We start from the raw sequence: 16,982 nt of genomic DNA on the forward strand, positions 1-16,982 counted from the left end.
TTGAGCCTTTTGCATCCAAAACATTTTAAATGCAACTTTTGCATTGGAGTTATTATTTTGATTAGAATGATGAGAAATTTTAGGATTGGAATAAAGATTTAAAGCCTTTACCAATTCACCAATAAGTATCATAGAATCTTGTTCTTGAGGCATAGATACTTTTGGCTTATTTGCTCGCTTAGCAGCTTGCAACATAAAATAGTTTAGACGAATATACCCAGTCTTTCCACAAAAATGACAAACCCAAGTAGGTCTATCATGCAACTTATCCTTAGGAGGGTTAAAAGTCTTAGGCTTAGACTCTTTGAGATCAACATCAATCTTCTTAAGAGGTGCAACTTCCACTGGTTTGACGATCTCACTCACGAGAGGCTTAGAAGAAGGAACAAAATTTGTGGAATGAATTTTAGACGCGGAGATGCTTTCTACAAAACCTAGATCATTTTTGTCTAAGGGAGACACTTGAACATTCAGTATGTGATCAAGTTTAGAACTAGCAGACCTATTTGTTTGTTCTCTAGCAACAGATAATTCAAGTTCTAAGTTCTTAACTTTGTTAAGCAACAACATGTTCTTAGTCTTTACCTTATCAAACAATTCATTAGCATCAAACGATTTCAAGAGCAAATTCTTCTTATCAAGTTCAAGAGAAGCAATTTTCTGTAAGCCTAAATCAATATTCATAGCATCCTTTACAGCAGCTTTGCAAAGCTTATTATAGGCTTTCTGCTAATCAGCATTCTCAAAGAGTTCTCCATCAAAAGGGTTCTCATCAACCACAACACTTTCATCAACTACAGCAGTAGCTATGAAAGTAATGAAATTTCCATCTTCATCGCTACCAGATTACTACCAGATTCATTATCAGAAACTTCATCATCACTAAGGGTTATAGCCATAATCTTACCCTTTAATCTCAAGTATGTAGGATATTCTGATTTCACATGACCATATTCTTGACAACCAAAACATTGTTGACCCATAGAATTATTAGAGGTTTGACCTACTTTTTCTTTAGATTTTTCATTATTGTTCACCTTAGCAAGTTTATTCCTCCTAAAATTTCTAAGTTCATCATTGTTTTTACCTCTTACCCTTCTGTTATTATTCCTAAGAAAATTTCTAAAGTTTTTAGCAAGGTAAGCAATCTCTGTAGTAGAGAGTTCATCATCAAATCCATTCCTTTCAACATCATCAACTAACTTAAGAGCCATTTATTTGGATTTGTCTATCTTGGGTAGGTCTAACTCATAGGAGTGGAGAGATCATACAAGCTCATCAACAAGGAGGGAGTCTACATCCTTACTTTCAGTAATGACAATCACTTTGGGTCTAAAGTCCTCCGTCAAAGATCTAAGTATCTACCTAATAATCTTAGGTTGATTATAGATTTTACCCAAATTATAAGCAGAATTAATAATGTCATTAAGCTTAGCATAGAATTCATCAAAACTTTCATCATCAGACACCCTAATACTTTCAAATCTAGATGTTAACTGCTGCAACTTATTGATCATAGCTGTATTTGTGCCTTCATACACAGTTTGGAGAATATTCCAAGCAGTATGAACAACCTCAACATTAGATATTTTCATGAATTCCTCCATAGAAACAGTATTAAACATAACATTCATAACTTTGCTATTAAAAGCAGCTGCTTCTTTCTAAGAAGTTTGTCACTCACTAACTGGAGTAGTTGGCTTCTCCCATCCGTACTCAACGGAATTCCAGACTCTCTCATCAATAGATTTCAGGAATGCTTTCATCCTTACTTTCTAGTAGACATATTTGTTCCCATCAAAGTGAGGTAGGATCACAAGAGAGTGACCGTGTTCCATGATAACAGGGGTTAATAATCAATTCTTAGATCAACAGATCTAAACACTAGAGCTAACCTGCTTTGATACCACTTGTACATTTTTAGACCCCTTTAAAAACATAAATTGTTTAACCTAGTTATTTAGCTAAGTGATTAACTTAGGTAAATTATTTAGATCTAGGTTAACACAAACAAATCATATCATGTAAAGCAGTGCGGAAAAGTAAAGAGCACAAGATATGGTAACCTAGGAAAACCAAACTAGTAAAAAACTTGGGGAGGATTTAATTTAGCTATCTTCAAGGTAAAACAAGATCCACTATGAAAGAATTGAAATTTTACAATAGCGACTTAGACCACTAACATCCTATTGTTACATCGAGTAGAAAACTTACTACCACGACCACATGACAGCTTCGAGTCTACGAATTACTTCTTTCTCAGATTCACAGCATCCACAAGCATACCACTTGTATTTCTTGAAAGTTCTTTATGCAGCAACTGAAATGATCACCAAGCTCTCGACATCAATCTCGATCTTGATAAATCTAAGTATGTATTAAGACAAATACCTCTAGATCACACAAGAGATTTACACACATAGCATAAACAACAACTTTAAAACGTGGTTAGGATTTTTCCTTTTATACTTAAGCTAAAACATAAAACTTTGCACATCAAACGGGCTTGGGCTAAATTGGAAAATTCTGCAGAAAATCAATCTGTACGAGTTTCGATCAATCGAGTCTAATTTTCAATCGATCGAACCTTGCAGAGAGTGAACATTAATTTTCTGCAATTATTCGATTTTGACTTTACATTGAACATACTTTGAGCAGCCTAAATCTAGATTAAACCTTTTCATCATGGTTTGCTAACATATACACATTGAAATTCTAAAAACGTTTTGATCCTAAATCCTTAGAACCTAACATCTAACAATGCGGCAAAGGTAAGCAATCCAACCACAATCAATAGTGTGGTCATCATATTTTTTTTTTGGTTTATGTTGACTTGGCTTTTCTAGGGTTTTGTTCTTTGACTTCCTAGATGATATAAAATATTTATTTTATTTCCATCATCATACACAAAGATGTACATAGAGAATCTGCATGTTTTTTGTGAAGCTACTGTGTTCTTATGTTCCTTAAGGTTTTGTAACAAAGCCACCTTGAATTCTACAAGTGTGTAATGAAAAACTTTGCATCCATCAACAGACTTCAAGTTGCTAAGAATCAGTTACGGATTAGAGATTTGTGCAATTGAAGAAGTCTCTACAAAATCTTTTAGGGTTTTAGACCCCAGTTGAGTCAGATTCAATCAAATCTCTAGTCAATTAAATTAATTAAATTGATAAATTAAACAATTCGATCTAATTTTAATAAACATCACACAATCACAAATCACATGAACACTAAGACTGTTGACCTAAGAAGACTTTTGAAACTGTGTTTTCAAAGTAATAAACTTGGGAAAGATTTGATCTAAACAATCCTCAAAGCAATATTTCACTAGTAAAATGGAAGTTTGTACAATAGATTTAATCTTAAATCAACTGCTACCTCATGTGGTACTTATTCACGTGACCACACATAACTCCGAATCCACGAACTTTTCTACTATGAAATTGTGCAAACAAATACTCCAATTTGTGACTTTAAGAACTCTACTCAAAGGTTTAAATCATCAACTGTGGTTGATTTGATGTAGCAACTTTACTCTATAGCCAAATATATTGTTTGCACAAGGTCTCCAGCTATAACTTCGAAATGGTTTGAAAAAACTCCAGATTTGTATACAAAACACTGCCCTCTTGAATATGTAAAAACATTCTCCAAGGTTTGTATTTAATTATCCTTAAGATTCATCAAAACCCTGGATCCAACGGATGAAAAAGAAACTAAGAATTTAGATCTGCACGATTCTTGATCAATCGAGATAAGTGAGACTTTTCTACACTTATCTTTTCCTACTTTCTTGAGTCTTCAATTGCGCAGAACTTCATTTATCTTGTTTCTAAATATTTCTAGACTAAACACTAGAAAAAAACTATATTCTAAAGGTTACAATTTGTTCATGATTTCCGACCTAAAAATATAGACTTTGCAAAATCTAGTCCAAGTGGAGATTAGTGTTAAGGTTCAACTATAGGTTGATATTTTGGGATAGACTTTGTAGCCGTAAGATTCATTATACTTGTAACTGTTTGTTTTTAATTAGTGGATTATTGAGAGTGGTGATTTAAAATTCACCCAATAGAGTTTTTGTTTTATGAAGGTTTGTCCCATTAGTTAACATATCAATGTGTCAAATTTCATTTACCTCCACTCTAGATTAGATTTGTGATTTGTTGGTGCCTTTTACCTTGTTTGCATTAAGGATTCATTTGGATACCACTTATTTTGCTTAAACGTGTGAATAGTGTCGTGAGACCCATTTTTAAAGTTTTTTTTCTTAAATAAAGTACTTGTGCATCTCGTGAATAGTACATGAGACCTACTAAACAGTGCATAATCACGTGAAAACTGACTTATCAAAAAAAAAAAAAAAAAAGGCTTTGCACAAATGTAGCACCAGAAACACAATCCAAATGGGTACTAAATCTGAATAATTAATAAAATTGCATAATTGAATTAGTTAACTAAGATCCATCTATAACCCAACAAGTGGCTTCTATTAGATCCCCACAAGGAGTCTTCGTTTGTGCATAGATAATTGCTCAATATTAAAGGACTCCGAATTGACATGGATTTGTTAACGTTTTTTTTTTTTTTTTTGGCAAGAATTTACATCTAATTGAATATAACTAAAACATTACATGGCTTTGGTCTCATTCTCATATACAATCTAATTAAGAGAACAATACATGACTTTGGTCGTAATTACATCCTTAAAAGATGAAAATTACAGATGGATAAAATTTAAAAAATAGTTGATCTAAGCCCAGGGATTAAGTTATAAGGTGTTAAAATACCCACTTTACCCGATAAATTGGTATTCTAAATTATGGTGATCAATGTCATGTCTTTATATACAAGCAATCAACATGTCATATAGATTAAGAGCACGTTCATAAAGAAGTATGAATTGAATGATTGAAGCATTTGAACATTTTAGAGAGCTTATTACTAAAAACATGTGACTGTAACATCATAAAGTAATCATAATTATAATAAATGAAAACCTAATTTAACATGGTAATATCCTTGCATTTATTTTTAGAATGAAACGTGTAAGTAAATGTGATTGATGAGAAGTAAAATCTACATGTGAACATGTTAATGAAATCTAAGGGAAAAATGCTCTTACTTTTTTTCTTTTATTAGAAGAATCATAGTTTAAAGTAGTCTTACTTTCAAATAAGACTACTGCCTTGAACAGAACTCCCACAAATAAGGTTACAGCCTTTTACAAAACTCTCACAAACAAAACTACTGTTTTGGGCACTCTCTAATATTATTTCTCACTTACTAGAAAACATTAGGGTGCCTTGAGAACTCTCTGCATTTTTTATCTCTCACTCTTTAACATTTTGTCTCCCACACACAATCACACCGCATTTCTGCTTCCTTTTATAGAGTTCCCAACCAAGTGGAATTACAAGAGTTGACTTTATTCTAATGCCTCTTCAATTCATAAGAGAAAATTCTAGCTGGAATGTAAAATACACAATCGTTATGGAAAAATAAGAGACACAAATTGTTCAAAAAAAATCAACAGGCACTATTTTGTTTACTATTTCAACAACATTACATCAGGATCATATCCAACATTTCTTGCATCCATCTCCATACTAGAACTGAAGGCAGCATATATGTATCAATCCCATACCAAAACCGTGGTCTCCGGCAAAAGCTAAGAACACATATATAGGCACATGGAACCCACCCAATGCATGCTTATTTAAATGATAGATAAAATTAAATAAAGATACAGTTTTAATTTCCAGCTTAGAGCTTGGTGCAATCCGTTGGCTTGAAAGATACAGTTTTCTTCACAAGGTCATAGCCTACTAACAAATTGGACTGGGCCAAGTTACCGAAGATGGTAATTTCTTGATTAGCACGGAAAGCCAAGCACAAAAGTTCCTCATTTATTTGAATGAAGGTGGTGTCTGGATTTAACTTCACATCTGCACCGGTGAAATGAGCTGTGATACTTGGAATTTCTATAGAATCTGATGTGGGCTTGTAGCAAAGACTTAGAAACTGACTGGGATCATCACCGCGCTCTAAATCAATTTCTTCTGCTACTGCTGATTCAAACTCGGAGTAGAATTCTGTTGGCAACGTTGTCACTGTTGTGCCTGAATCAATGATGATATTGCCCTCTAAGCCTCCGGGGCCAGAAGAACCGCTCAACTCTAATCTTTTGCTGCCAACACTCATTGCTTCGAGTGTTAGGAAATAGAAGGTGTCTGGACTATTGGGGACTAAGGGAGTAGACACCGTTCCAGGACCCGAAACCACGGCCTCACTACCAAATTTCAATTTGCTTGATTTTTCGTCTCTTGAAGTTAATGGCACCAAGCAATAGGAGAACTTGCCACTAATAGAAGAACTCAATTGGGAAACAAGGGAAACCGTGCCGCCTCCAAGGCCAACAATGCCAGAACCTTTGGCATCAAAGTGACCATTATTATCATGTCCACACCCTATGATAGTTTCAGGGAGAGAGACGGGACGATCGCTTGTAGTTGATCCCAGAGTGAAAGTGTCTACAGCAAGGTCTCCGTTTGAGAATGACTTATCTCCATAAGAGACGGAATATTGACAACTTGTTCCATCGTTGGAGCATGATGTTTTCCTTAGAGACTCACATTGTGATGAAGTGCAAGAAATGGTTTTGTAGGTTGTGGACATTTCAGGATCAAAAATTGGAGCTGCTTGCTTATAGCACTCAGTGCAAGGTTTGCACTGTAGCCATATCAAATCACTACCGGTATCGGCAACGCCTAGTATTGCGACTGGTGGCGTACCAACTGAGTATTTCATGAGGTATTCGCCGCTATTTGAGATTATATCTGTTTGGGCTAAATTGGGAGAGACTGAAGAACTTGGCTTAAAATGATTGACACGGTTAATGGAACGCCGCAAGGCCTTGGCTACCCGCTGTGAATGAGTTTCAGAAGCGTTGTAGAAGGGAGAGTCCGGAGAGTCGCGATGGATGAGATCCACGCTAAAGCCTCCATTAAGAGCCTCAATGAGAGTGAAGCAACAAAGCAAGATAATGGAGAACGTAGTTGCCGATGCAGCCAAAGAAAGAAGTGAGTGATGAGGAGATGCCATGATTGATTGATTGTTGGAGAGGTGTTGATGAAAAATGTGTAGGATTAAGTATGCATAATTGCATAAAGAGTGAGTCAATGGCTTCTATCAGTTGAGCATTCAGTCATTGCTTTAAAGCAACGGATAAAAATTTTAGTTTTTATTATTTCAAAATTTTACTTTATTTATTTTATTATATTATTTTGCAAAATATTCAATACTAATTGTAAAATATAAGAAGGAAAAAGAAGATGGATAAAGTATGATAAAAAATTGATAACCACAAGTGTTGGGAGGCATAAAAAAGAAAAAAAAAAAAGAAAAAAAAAAAAGCTGTTCATCACTTTTATCTCCTTTAGTGTGAATGCTCTAATATTAGCCAAATGATTCAGCAGCCCCCATCGTACACGCCACAGCTCCCGCCAATCACTCCTGAGTCACAACAAACGAAATGCGATCAATCACTTCCAGACAAGATAGCTTTTGGCAGTGACCAATTAAAATTTAGATTCCCACACGGAGTCTTAAAATTTAGATTACCACAACAAGTCTTTGTCTATGCACGGTGAAGTCTGCTCCGTATAATATAAATTGAATACAGCTTAGAGAGATACTTTTTAAGTTTATAAGTTTTTAATGTTATTAACAATTATATCCAATTTTGTGAAAATTAAATATTATTTACTAGGATATGGATTTCCTTTAAAGATGTTTGTAGTAGTTGCTACAAACAAGGGCAGGTGTCAAGCACATAGAGAAACACGTAAATAAGAGTTATGTGCAACGCACATGATCCATTTTAAGTTGAGTGCTGCTAATCAAGGAAGTCAATACCGTATTGGAGGCTGTACCGGTTTGGCCACCGATACGGTATATTTCGGATACCGATCAATACCGGTGTACCGTTTTGGATTTACCGCTATTTTATATATTTAATATATATATACACACACACACACACACACACACATATACACAAAATCTCTATTTACTATAAAACATTACCTCAAAAATCCATGTTTACAATAAAACATTACTTCAATTGTTTATTGCATACAAACTTACAAAGAAAAAAAAAACACAATATAAAAAACAAAAAACTTAATTGTTCATTGCTTACAAAGAAAATAAATAATACAAATAATTAAGTTAACACAAATTTAATACAAATTACATAGGATCATCTACTCCCATCCATCAAAAGGATCTATATCAGGACCATAATATACATGAGTATTAGCATTTGTCAACACAACATCATCGTCACCATCATCCTCATCAAGAACAACAGCATCATCATCATCATTATCATTATCTTCCAAATTCATTGTTGCTAATGGCTCTTCAATGCTAGCCCAATTCACATCTTCCTCAGTTAGTAACAAAAATTCAGAATCCTCAACTACCCAATCATCCATTAAATCAATATTATCAAGGCTTATAGGATCCAAGTAATCCTTTGTCCTTCTAATGTTCCTACCAAAATCAATATCATACATTAATAACATTTTCTAATCATTCAAAATAAAATTTGAATATATTTAAAAACATACATTTCTCGTAACAATAAATTATAACGAACAAATACTAAGTCATTCAAACGTTTATGCTCAAGCCTATTTCTCCTCTTGGAATGGATAAACTCAAATGTGCTCCAAGCTCTCTCACAACCAGTTGCACTACAACACTGACTTAGCACTTGAATTGCAAACTTTTGTGATTCTGGAGTGTCATTTCCAAATTGCTCCCACCAAGCAACTTCCAAAAATAAAAGAAAATATTAATTTAGTACAAAGCAAATAACAAACTTTCAAATGAAATATATATACATATATAGATACATATAGTATACTTGGATTTAGTTTTTCACGTTGACGGATTGCCATAGGCATTCCAAAGTCACCTAAAGCCTTTTTGTATGCTTCAATTTGAGAACTAAGACTATCTTGCTCATCAGGATCAGGAACCAACCTTGTAATGGTACTAAGTAGGCCTTTTGTAATTTCTTATTGCTTCTTAAACGAAGGCCTAAAGAAAATTTCAAGATTAAGATAACAACCTGCTGCATGTAATGGACTATGGAGTTGTTTATCCCACCTAGCATCAATGACACTAGTAAATGGTATATATGTAGAAATTTTATTCTTCAACCTTGCTTTTATATTCTCCTTTGCTTTATCCATTGCCTCATACAAGTATCCCATTGATGGTTTTTCATCCCCATCTACAAGACGAAGTACTCTAACCAAAGGCTCACTAATCTTCACTATTTGTTGACATTGTAACCAAAACTCTTTATCTTCCAAAACAAGTGCAGCCACCTCCTTTCCCATGACATCTCTAGCATATCGAGATTCAACCCATTGATCACAAGTAAACATTTGCCTAAGTTCTTTCTTAAACTTAGTCAAGCATTGAAGACTTAAAAACTCAGTTGCAAACCTTGTGACGGCTAGACGAACCAAATCCCTACCATTAGTGAAGTCACTTCTCATCAAAGATAAAACCTTGCCATGGTTATATATGAATTTGGTAATCTTTTTAGCCTTTTGAATGGTCTCATGAATGATAGGAAAGTATCTCCTATCTGAAAAATTTTCCAACATTAAATCAATGCAATGGGCTGCACAAGGAGACCAATAGAATGACCCATATTTCTGCATTAGCTTCTTTCTTGCAGCCTTGTAAGCAGAATCATTATCTGTAACAAACTGTACAATGTTCTCAACCCCAACTTCTTGACCAACTTTATCAAACAACTTAAACAATGTATCTGCATCCTTTGTTAGGCCTGACACATCAAGGGATTTAAGAAACATAGTACCTCTTGGACAATACACTAAAAAATTAATGATTGGAGTGTTCCTTTGATTTGTCCACCCATCTGACATTATTGAACATCCATAAACTTTCCAATCATTTTTCACATCTAAGAGATAATCATTCATTTCACACACATGTTTTTGTAATAAAGGACCCATTAAGTCATGATAAGAAGTTCCCTTAAAACCAGGCCCAATAGCTGCTATACTATCTATAGCTTCTTGATAATACACAGAGCGTGCTACATGGAAAGATATATTAGCATGGTACCACCACCTTGCAAAAGTCATCCTTGCCTTCTCAACCATTTGCTTTGAGGCCAAAGAAGATTTATGGATAGTTGAGAGCCAGGAATTGTTTTTGGAGCAAAAAAGGATTTAATGTTGGACCTTTCTCCAACTTTTTCTTTCCTTTTGGTGTTATAATTACTAACTGATGAATGACTCTTTGAACCCCCTCTCTCATTATCATTATTACCTTCATCATGATGATGATCATCATCATCCTCCTCTAAATCATAGGGATTTGAAATTTGTTTACTAATTCTTCTTTTTTTCTTTTTACTTTTCTTTAAATCTTCAAGTAACTGTTTCATTTGCCATTTAACATCTTCAAATACTTTTTTACATGCTTCAACATCACCCTTAATCCCAGCTAAATGATACTTGAGCCTAGTAATTCCTCCTCCCCTTATCATTTTAGAACAAAAAATACACTGAGTGTTATTCCTCGCATCCGGCACAGCACGGCCATAAGCCCATGCTGGATCCTCGGATCTTACAACCGGGCCAGACGCGACACTTGATTGATACTCAGTCATAATTCACACTGCATATATACCATCAATTATTTGTTAATAATTCTAAGTTATCTTTTTATTAATAATAATACTAAGTTGTAAATTACTAATACTATCCCAATATCTCTAGCTAACCAAAATCAAGAATGAAATAATAATTCATGAACACAGTAATCAATTTGTAAAATTTTACCTGAGGCTGAGAGTGAGAAACAGAGTGGCCAAGAGACACAGTGCAACTGAGAGACAAAGAGCAGTTGAGAGACACAGAGCAGGTAGTAACATCAACACTATAATTTTTAATTTCTTCTTGCACATTTTTTGGAATAAACCGAAAAAAAAAATCACTTCATAAAAATCTCTTTTTTCCAAATATATAATCTAATGCTAAATTCTGTGGGACGGCAGATTCTGTACAAAATAGAATGCAATGCAACCTAATGCTATTTCTTTCTACTTTTCAATTTCTTCATTATTATCCAAACAAATAATAATAATATTCTAATCACAAAGACAAACTCATTCCCATCTCCATTAGTGTATACAAAATCATCATCATATATTAAATATCAAACAAATAAACACAAAATTAAGTTAAATATTGGAATTATAGTTATTATATTATATATACTCCTATAAATCACAGATTTTTACACATTAAAAACCAAAAAAAAAGAGCAAAAAATCGAACCAAAGCAAAGAAAGCAACAAAAAAAAAAAAATAGAACATACCAGTTCCGAAGAGTGAGATGTAGAGGCCAAAGGCAGAGAGTGAGACGAAGAGAGAAGTGAGACGCAGAGGCCAAAGGCAGACCAGAGAGTGAGACGAAGAGAGAAGTGAGATCGAGAGAGAAAGGGAGAAGAAAAAGAGAGAAGAGAAAGAAAGAAGGGCTGTGGCAACAGAACAGGTAAGTAGGGATTTTAGGGTTAGGTAGAATGACCAGATTGCCCTTAAAAAAAATTCAAAATTACAAAAAAAATAAATAAATAATTTCGGTTCGGTATTCATGTACCGGCCGGTACTGTCGAAATTTGCCGGTACGGCCGGTACACCCGGTATTTTACCCGGTACGGTATGGAGGATGTACCTGTACCGGCCGGTACGGTACGAAATCCTCTCCACTGCTGCTAACCTTAACGTTAACAGCGTTAGCTAGAAGGAGGTCTTCTCCTCAAACACGCCTCTCACTGTTCTCTCTCATCTCCTCCATAGAGCTTCCTCTCTCTCAACCTCCGGCCACCTCTGTTTTTCTTCAGCAACCTCAGACCGGCAAAGGCATCTACTCTCTCAATCTAACCCAGACGGCACACAGCCAAGCCAAGCCCCTCTCGTCCTCCTCCACCTTTGTTTTTCTCAAAACCCCAAACCTGCAAGAAAGGGGCGGCCACATGTAGCTTAAACAAAAATCAAACACCATAAGACCCAATAAAAAATGCATACATCAATCAAACCAAAACAAATCCAGAATCGAAACCAGTTCGAAGAATCCCAAGAACCAAAAATCCAACAAAATTTCAAGAAAAGGAAAAAAGAAAAAGACGAAGAAGAAAACCCAATACTGGAATTTTCATGATTCTTCTTTGCCATAGCTCGAACTGCAAAAGAAGAAGAAGTGGAAATCCTGCGTCTCCTCAAAACCCTGATCTCAAAGACCTTGCCTTTACAGTCAGCTCTGCTACAAGAAATGGGTTTTCCCAAGTTCCAAGAATTGGGTTTCTTGGAAAATGAGTTCCTGAGAAAGATTGAGGTCCGGGTCATGTTCTTTACATGATGCATGGCCCACAGATCCATCCCTCTTCTGCCTCCACCACTATCCCCAAAAGTTTGTTTTCCCTGAAAACCAAATTCCGATTCTATCTCAATTGAAATTTGGCTGCCATCTAGGTTAGATTGAGAGAGTAGATGCCCTTGCCGATTTGAGGTTGCTGAATAAAAACAGAGATGGCCGGAGGTTGAGAGAGAGGAAGCTCTGTGGAGGAGATGAGAGAGAGCAGTGAGAGGCGTGTTTGAGGAGAAGACCTCCTTCTAGCTAACGCTATTAACATTAGGGTTAACAGCACTCAACTTATAATGGGTCATGTGCGTTGTACATGACCTTTGCTTATGTGTTTCTTTATGTGCTTGACACCTGTCCCTATTTGTTGCAACTGCTGCAAACATGTTTGGAGGAAATCTATTTCCTATTTACTATTCAATCAATAAACTTATTTTTATGCATAATTTTAAATATTAAATATTTAAAATTTAAACATTTAATAGATGACATAACTACTGATTTTTGTTTTTCTTGAAATTTTAAAAGTATGAAAGATATAATCAAAACATGCAATTTAACGGTTAGATTTTCAAAATTTATATTCACTATATATATATATATATATATATATATAAAGAGTATGAACGGTTTTTTTTTTCAAATAAAGTTGTGATGGTTACCATACATAGACTTACTTTTATGGGGAGAAGAGGAAATTGGCGGCAAGTGAATAGACTAGAGTCTCCCAGTGTCACAGGTTTACACTTAAACAAGATTCGTGATTGTAGAAAGTATACACATCAAAAAAGTTTTGGACATATAAAGAGTATGAACGGTTTTTCTTTTCAAATAAAGTTGTGATTTTTACCATACATGAACTTACTTTTATGGGGAGAAGAGGAAATTGGCGGCAAGTGAATAGACTAGAGTCTCCCAGTGTCACAGGTTTACACTTAAACAAGATTGGTGATTGTAGAAATTATACACTTCAAAAAAGTTTTGGACCCAGCAATAGACATTCTTTTTTTTTTGATCCAGTAATAGATATTCACACTTAACTATTTCACCACTATTATACCTCTTGTACCTTTCCTTTATTTATATACTGATCCTTTCTTCTTAGTAAAAAAAAAAAGAAAAAAAAAATCTAGTTCACCACTAGCGTCTTGGTCCTCAAATAATTGACTTCTTGTTCCTATGCACAAGTTTACGTCTTGTTTTGGTCTTAGATATCTCTTTGGGCCATTCAAATGCATCATTCAATTTTAGCCATTCATTGACAATTACTGGCCTAAACTAATTGGATTTTTAAAGTTCTTGATATGGAGAACCAAGCAAGCAAGCTCTTCTATATATTTGATATGTGATATTTTTATTTGTTCTTTGTTTTTTGTTTTTCTCCTCATGTTGTGATAAATCTGATGAAGTTAAATATTATGGTAGATTTCAAATTTTTGTGGAAATGAATAATTTGGTTATAATAGAAATTTTTCTGATTGATATAATTTATTTAAATCTAAACTAGAGGATGAAAATCAATTGTAGACTTACAAAATATTATTTTATACTCAAAGAATGAAAAAGATAATCATTAATTGGAATGGTAATACTTGCACAGAGTTTAGTCTTTAACATGAACTAATTGATTTACAATTTTTTTTTGGACTTAAAATTAGTAAGTAATTTCGTGATTATAAAGCATGATTCTTCTTTTACATATAATTTGAAATAATTTATTTTGAGATTTTAGACTGGCTTGAATTTTTTTATTAGCCTATAAATTTATTAAATATTTCATTTACTTTGATATACAATAAATTTTGTGTGTATTTTGCATTTTCATGCTTGCTTTGTATTTGCAAGTTACAACTATTTTATGGTTTTAATTTTTTTTCCCTTGCTTGCTTTGTCTAATTTTGTTTATTGTCAACTCTTTTTTTATTAGTTATTTATAATCTGCAATCTCCATTCATCAAAGAGAAATAGGGAAGGATCTTCCTCACACACTGTCTAACTAGAACTCTCGGAAGATTGTCCTTATTGCAACTAAAAAGACTCTCTAGAATTGAGAGAATGCTTTGCTTATTAAAATTTTGCTTATAGTTGATTTCTTGATTGGAATTAAAAAAAATTAATGCATTCTAAAAGAAAGTATTACACAAAAAAAAGGGATGGAGAAAGGGAGAATTGGAGACTATAGGTCATAAAACGCAGCCACAGTCATTAGAGGTAGAACTTGGATTTTGCTTAAAAATATTTTTTAGAATAACTAACACTAAGTTATGCTCAAATTATTTGCAGGGACTTCGACTCTATCCAATTTTTGACATGTTTAGCTTGGACAGATTTGATGTTATTCTTCCTCTAGGCTAGGCTCTTTTACTTTTGGGGTTTTATTATTATTATTATTATTATTTTATTTATAAAAATTTATCATTATGAATTGATGTGATGAGATTGTTCAGCCCCTTCGCAAGTAATTAGCCATTTACTCTAACTTATAAGTTTTGAATCATGTTCAAGGGGCTAGCATAGCTCTCGAAGCATCAAAGCCAACTCCAATGACTAATGCAAATGGGTTTTTCCCATATGAAAATTAAAATGTTTGTCATTTAATTTATTTAATTTCCATTTATTTATAATGTATAAGTTTTGGGCTCCACATTCACGAGCTTATAAAGTGTTGGGTAGTACTTATGAACTATTCGTTAAGGTGTTAACTAATAGTTTAACTGGGTCCACCCTTATAAAATATATGTGAAATCGTGATTTGAACAAGGGATTTTGACAAAATTCTATTTTTGATAATAAATAATTTTGTGGTGAAAAGTTCAAACTCTTTGGATAAGTATTTTGCAATTATGATTGCATGCATGGTCCATATGTTATATTATCTTTGTGATAATTGGGTTTGGATACATTGCTAATTTGATTTTTCACAAAAGAAAAGTAAAAAGATTTAGAAGTAATCTGGTTTGTGTAATACTTGATTATTAGTATAACAACATGTATGATTTTTATTAATTGTAAAGGAGATCCTGATCCAGTGTTCTCTTTGCCGGGAGATCACGTCTATGGGTCTCTCTCTCTCTCTCTCTCTCTCTCTCTCTCTCTCTCAATTTTTGACTTTTACTTTCTATTATTATTATTATTATTGTTGCTATTATTATTATTATTATTATTATTATGTCTTTTTGATTTGAATATAGAACCAAGAATATCAAAGGATTTATCTTCATTGTCAAAATATTGGAATATTTTTCTTATTACATCTTAGGAGCCCGTGGGGCTATAGGTCAGTGGCCAAATGTAAGAATTCAAGTACACATATATTTATATCAAAATTTTACAAAATTTATTGATCTTAAGAGTATTTCATTTTACGTTATAATCTCTTGGATGAATGGTATACTTGATACAAATTTGATGAATAATTGAATACCTTGAAAAAGTGAAGGAAAGATAAGAGACTAGAAAAAGATAAGAAATAGATTCTTGAAAAGCATTAGATAAGCTTGTAGTTGTAGGGGGCAATTGTATATTTATTTTGTTTACAAATTCTTTTGTAATACTTTTATATATATATATATATATATAATAAGTGAAGAAGAGAGAAACTCAAATTAGAATACTAAACTAGAGTTCCAATTTTGCGTCATATGTCCTAAATTATTTATTCTTAAAGAGTTTTAATTTATTTCTTAATTTTAGAATCAAATGTGAGACCATATCATAGATATTTATTCAAATGAGTTATTAAATACAAAAACCAAAGAGTCTAGAATAAATGAATTGTAATAAAAAAAAGTGATTCACAATAATAAATAAATAAACAAACATAAATAATTTACATTTTATACCTAATAATATTCTTACAAAATTTTTTAAAGAGTTAACAAAATATAAAAATGACTATCAATGGTATTTAAATTACATATATAAGAATTATATTATGATTTTTAAGTGTATTTATGCATATACATGTGGTTACAAGTTAGATAAACCAAATGTACGAGCATGTTATGATTTCTATAATATATTACTTTATAATATTTTTATGTTTCTCATTTTTCAGCATACGTGAAATTTTAAAGATTTATTAATAAAAAAATTTTAAACAGTAGATTTCATCTTATATGGGACTCAATTCAGTTATTAAATTAGAAAAATATTTAAACTGAATATGTAAATATTTAATCAAAAAGTTTTCTGTCCTCCACATAAGTTAGTGACGAGTTCCTTATATATATATATATATATATATATATATATATATATATATATATATATAACTAGGTATTTATTTACGCCTAAAGTTACATCACGTACGTGGCCAAACTCATGAAGAATAAAATAGGTGAAAAATTTATTTTATATTATAGCTAGGTCCAGGGGATAATACAGAGAAATGTTCCACGTAACTTGTATATATAGTAGGTTTCTTTTTTCCTTTTTCTTTTTTCTTTTTTTATTACTTTTTTTTAATCAGTGTTACAGGTGTTTTAATAATGGTGTAG

At 33.0% G+C, this 16,982-nt stretch overlaps 2 protein-coding genes across 2 annotated transcripts; both read right to left on the reverse strand.

Moving 5' to 3' along the window:
- Window positions 1-5,518: 5,518 nt before the first annotated feature.
- Window positions 5,519-7,200, reverse strand: LOC142614859 (aspartic proteinase CDR1-like). Its single transcript, XM_075787504.1, has one exon. It carries the CDS (start codon window positions 7,105-7,107, stop codon window positions 5,770-5,772), a length of 1,338 nt encoding a protein of 445 aa, XP_075643619.1. The 5' UTR covers window positions 7,108-7,200; the 3' UTR covers window positions 5,519-5,769.
- Window positions 7,201-8,165: 965 nt separating this feature from the next.
- LOC142615319 (uncharacterized) lies at window positions 8,166-11,026 on the reverse strand. The gene is made up of 2 exons (XM_075788055.1): window positions 10,902-11,026; window positions 8,166-8,562 (listed from the first exon to the last, which is right to left on the reverse strand). Exons 1-2 carry the CDS (start codon window positions 11,024-11,026, stop codon window positions 8,271-8,273), a joined length of 417 nt encoding a protein of 138 aa, XP_075644170.1. The 3' UTR covers window positions 8,166-8,270.
- Between the last annotated feature and the right edge of the window lie 5,956 nt (window positions 11,027-16,982).

The sequence above is a fragment of the Castanea sativa genome, chromosome 11 (genome assembly GCF_040712315.1).
Source record: "Castanea sativa cultivar Marrone di Chiusa Pesio chromosome 11, ASM4071231v1".
Taxonomy (NCBI): domain Eukaryota; kingdom Viridiplantae; phylum Streptophyta; class Magnoliopsida; order Fagales; family Fagaceae; genus Castanea; species Castanea sativa.

What these genes read in the sequence shown, in the direction of transcription:
- LOC142615319 (XM_075788055.1), bottom strand. Translation starts at nt 11,026, where the DNA reads ATGTGCAAGAAGAAATTAAAAATTATAGTGTTGATGTTACTACCTGCT. An exon ending in TTTCTCACTCTCAGCCTCAG is followed by an intron (nt 8,563 to 10,901) that starts GTAAAATTTTAC and finishes TGATTTTGGTAG; the next exon opens with GAACATTAGAAGGACAAAGG.
- LOC142614859 (XM_075787504.1), bottom strand. Translation starts at nt 7,107, where the DNA reads ATGGCATCTCCTCATCACTCACTTCTTTCTTTGGCTGCATCGGCAACT.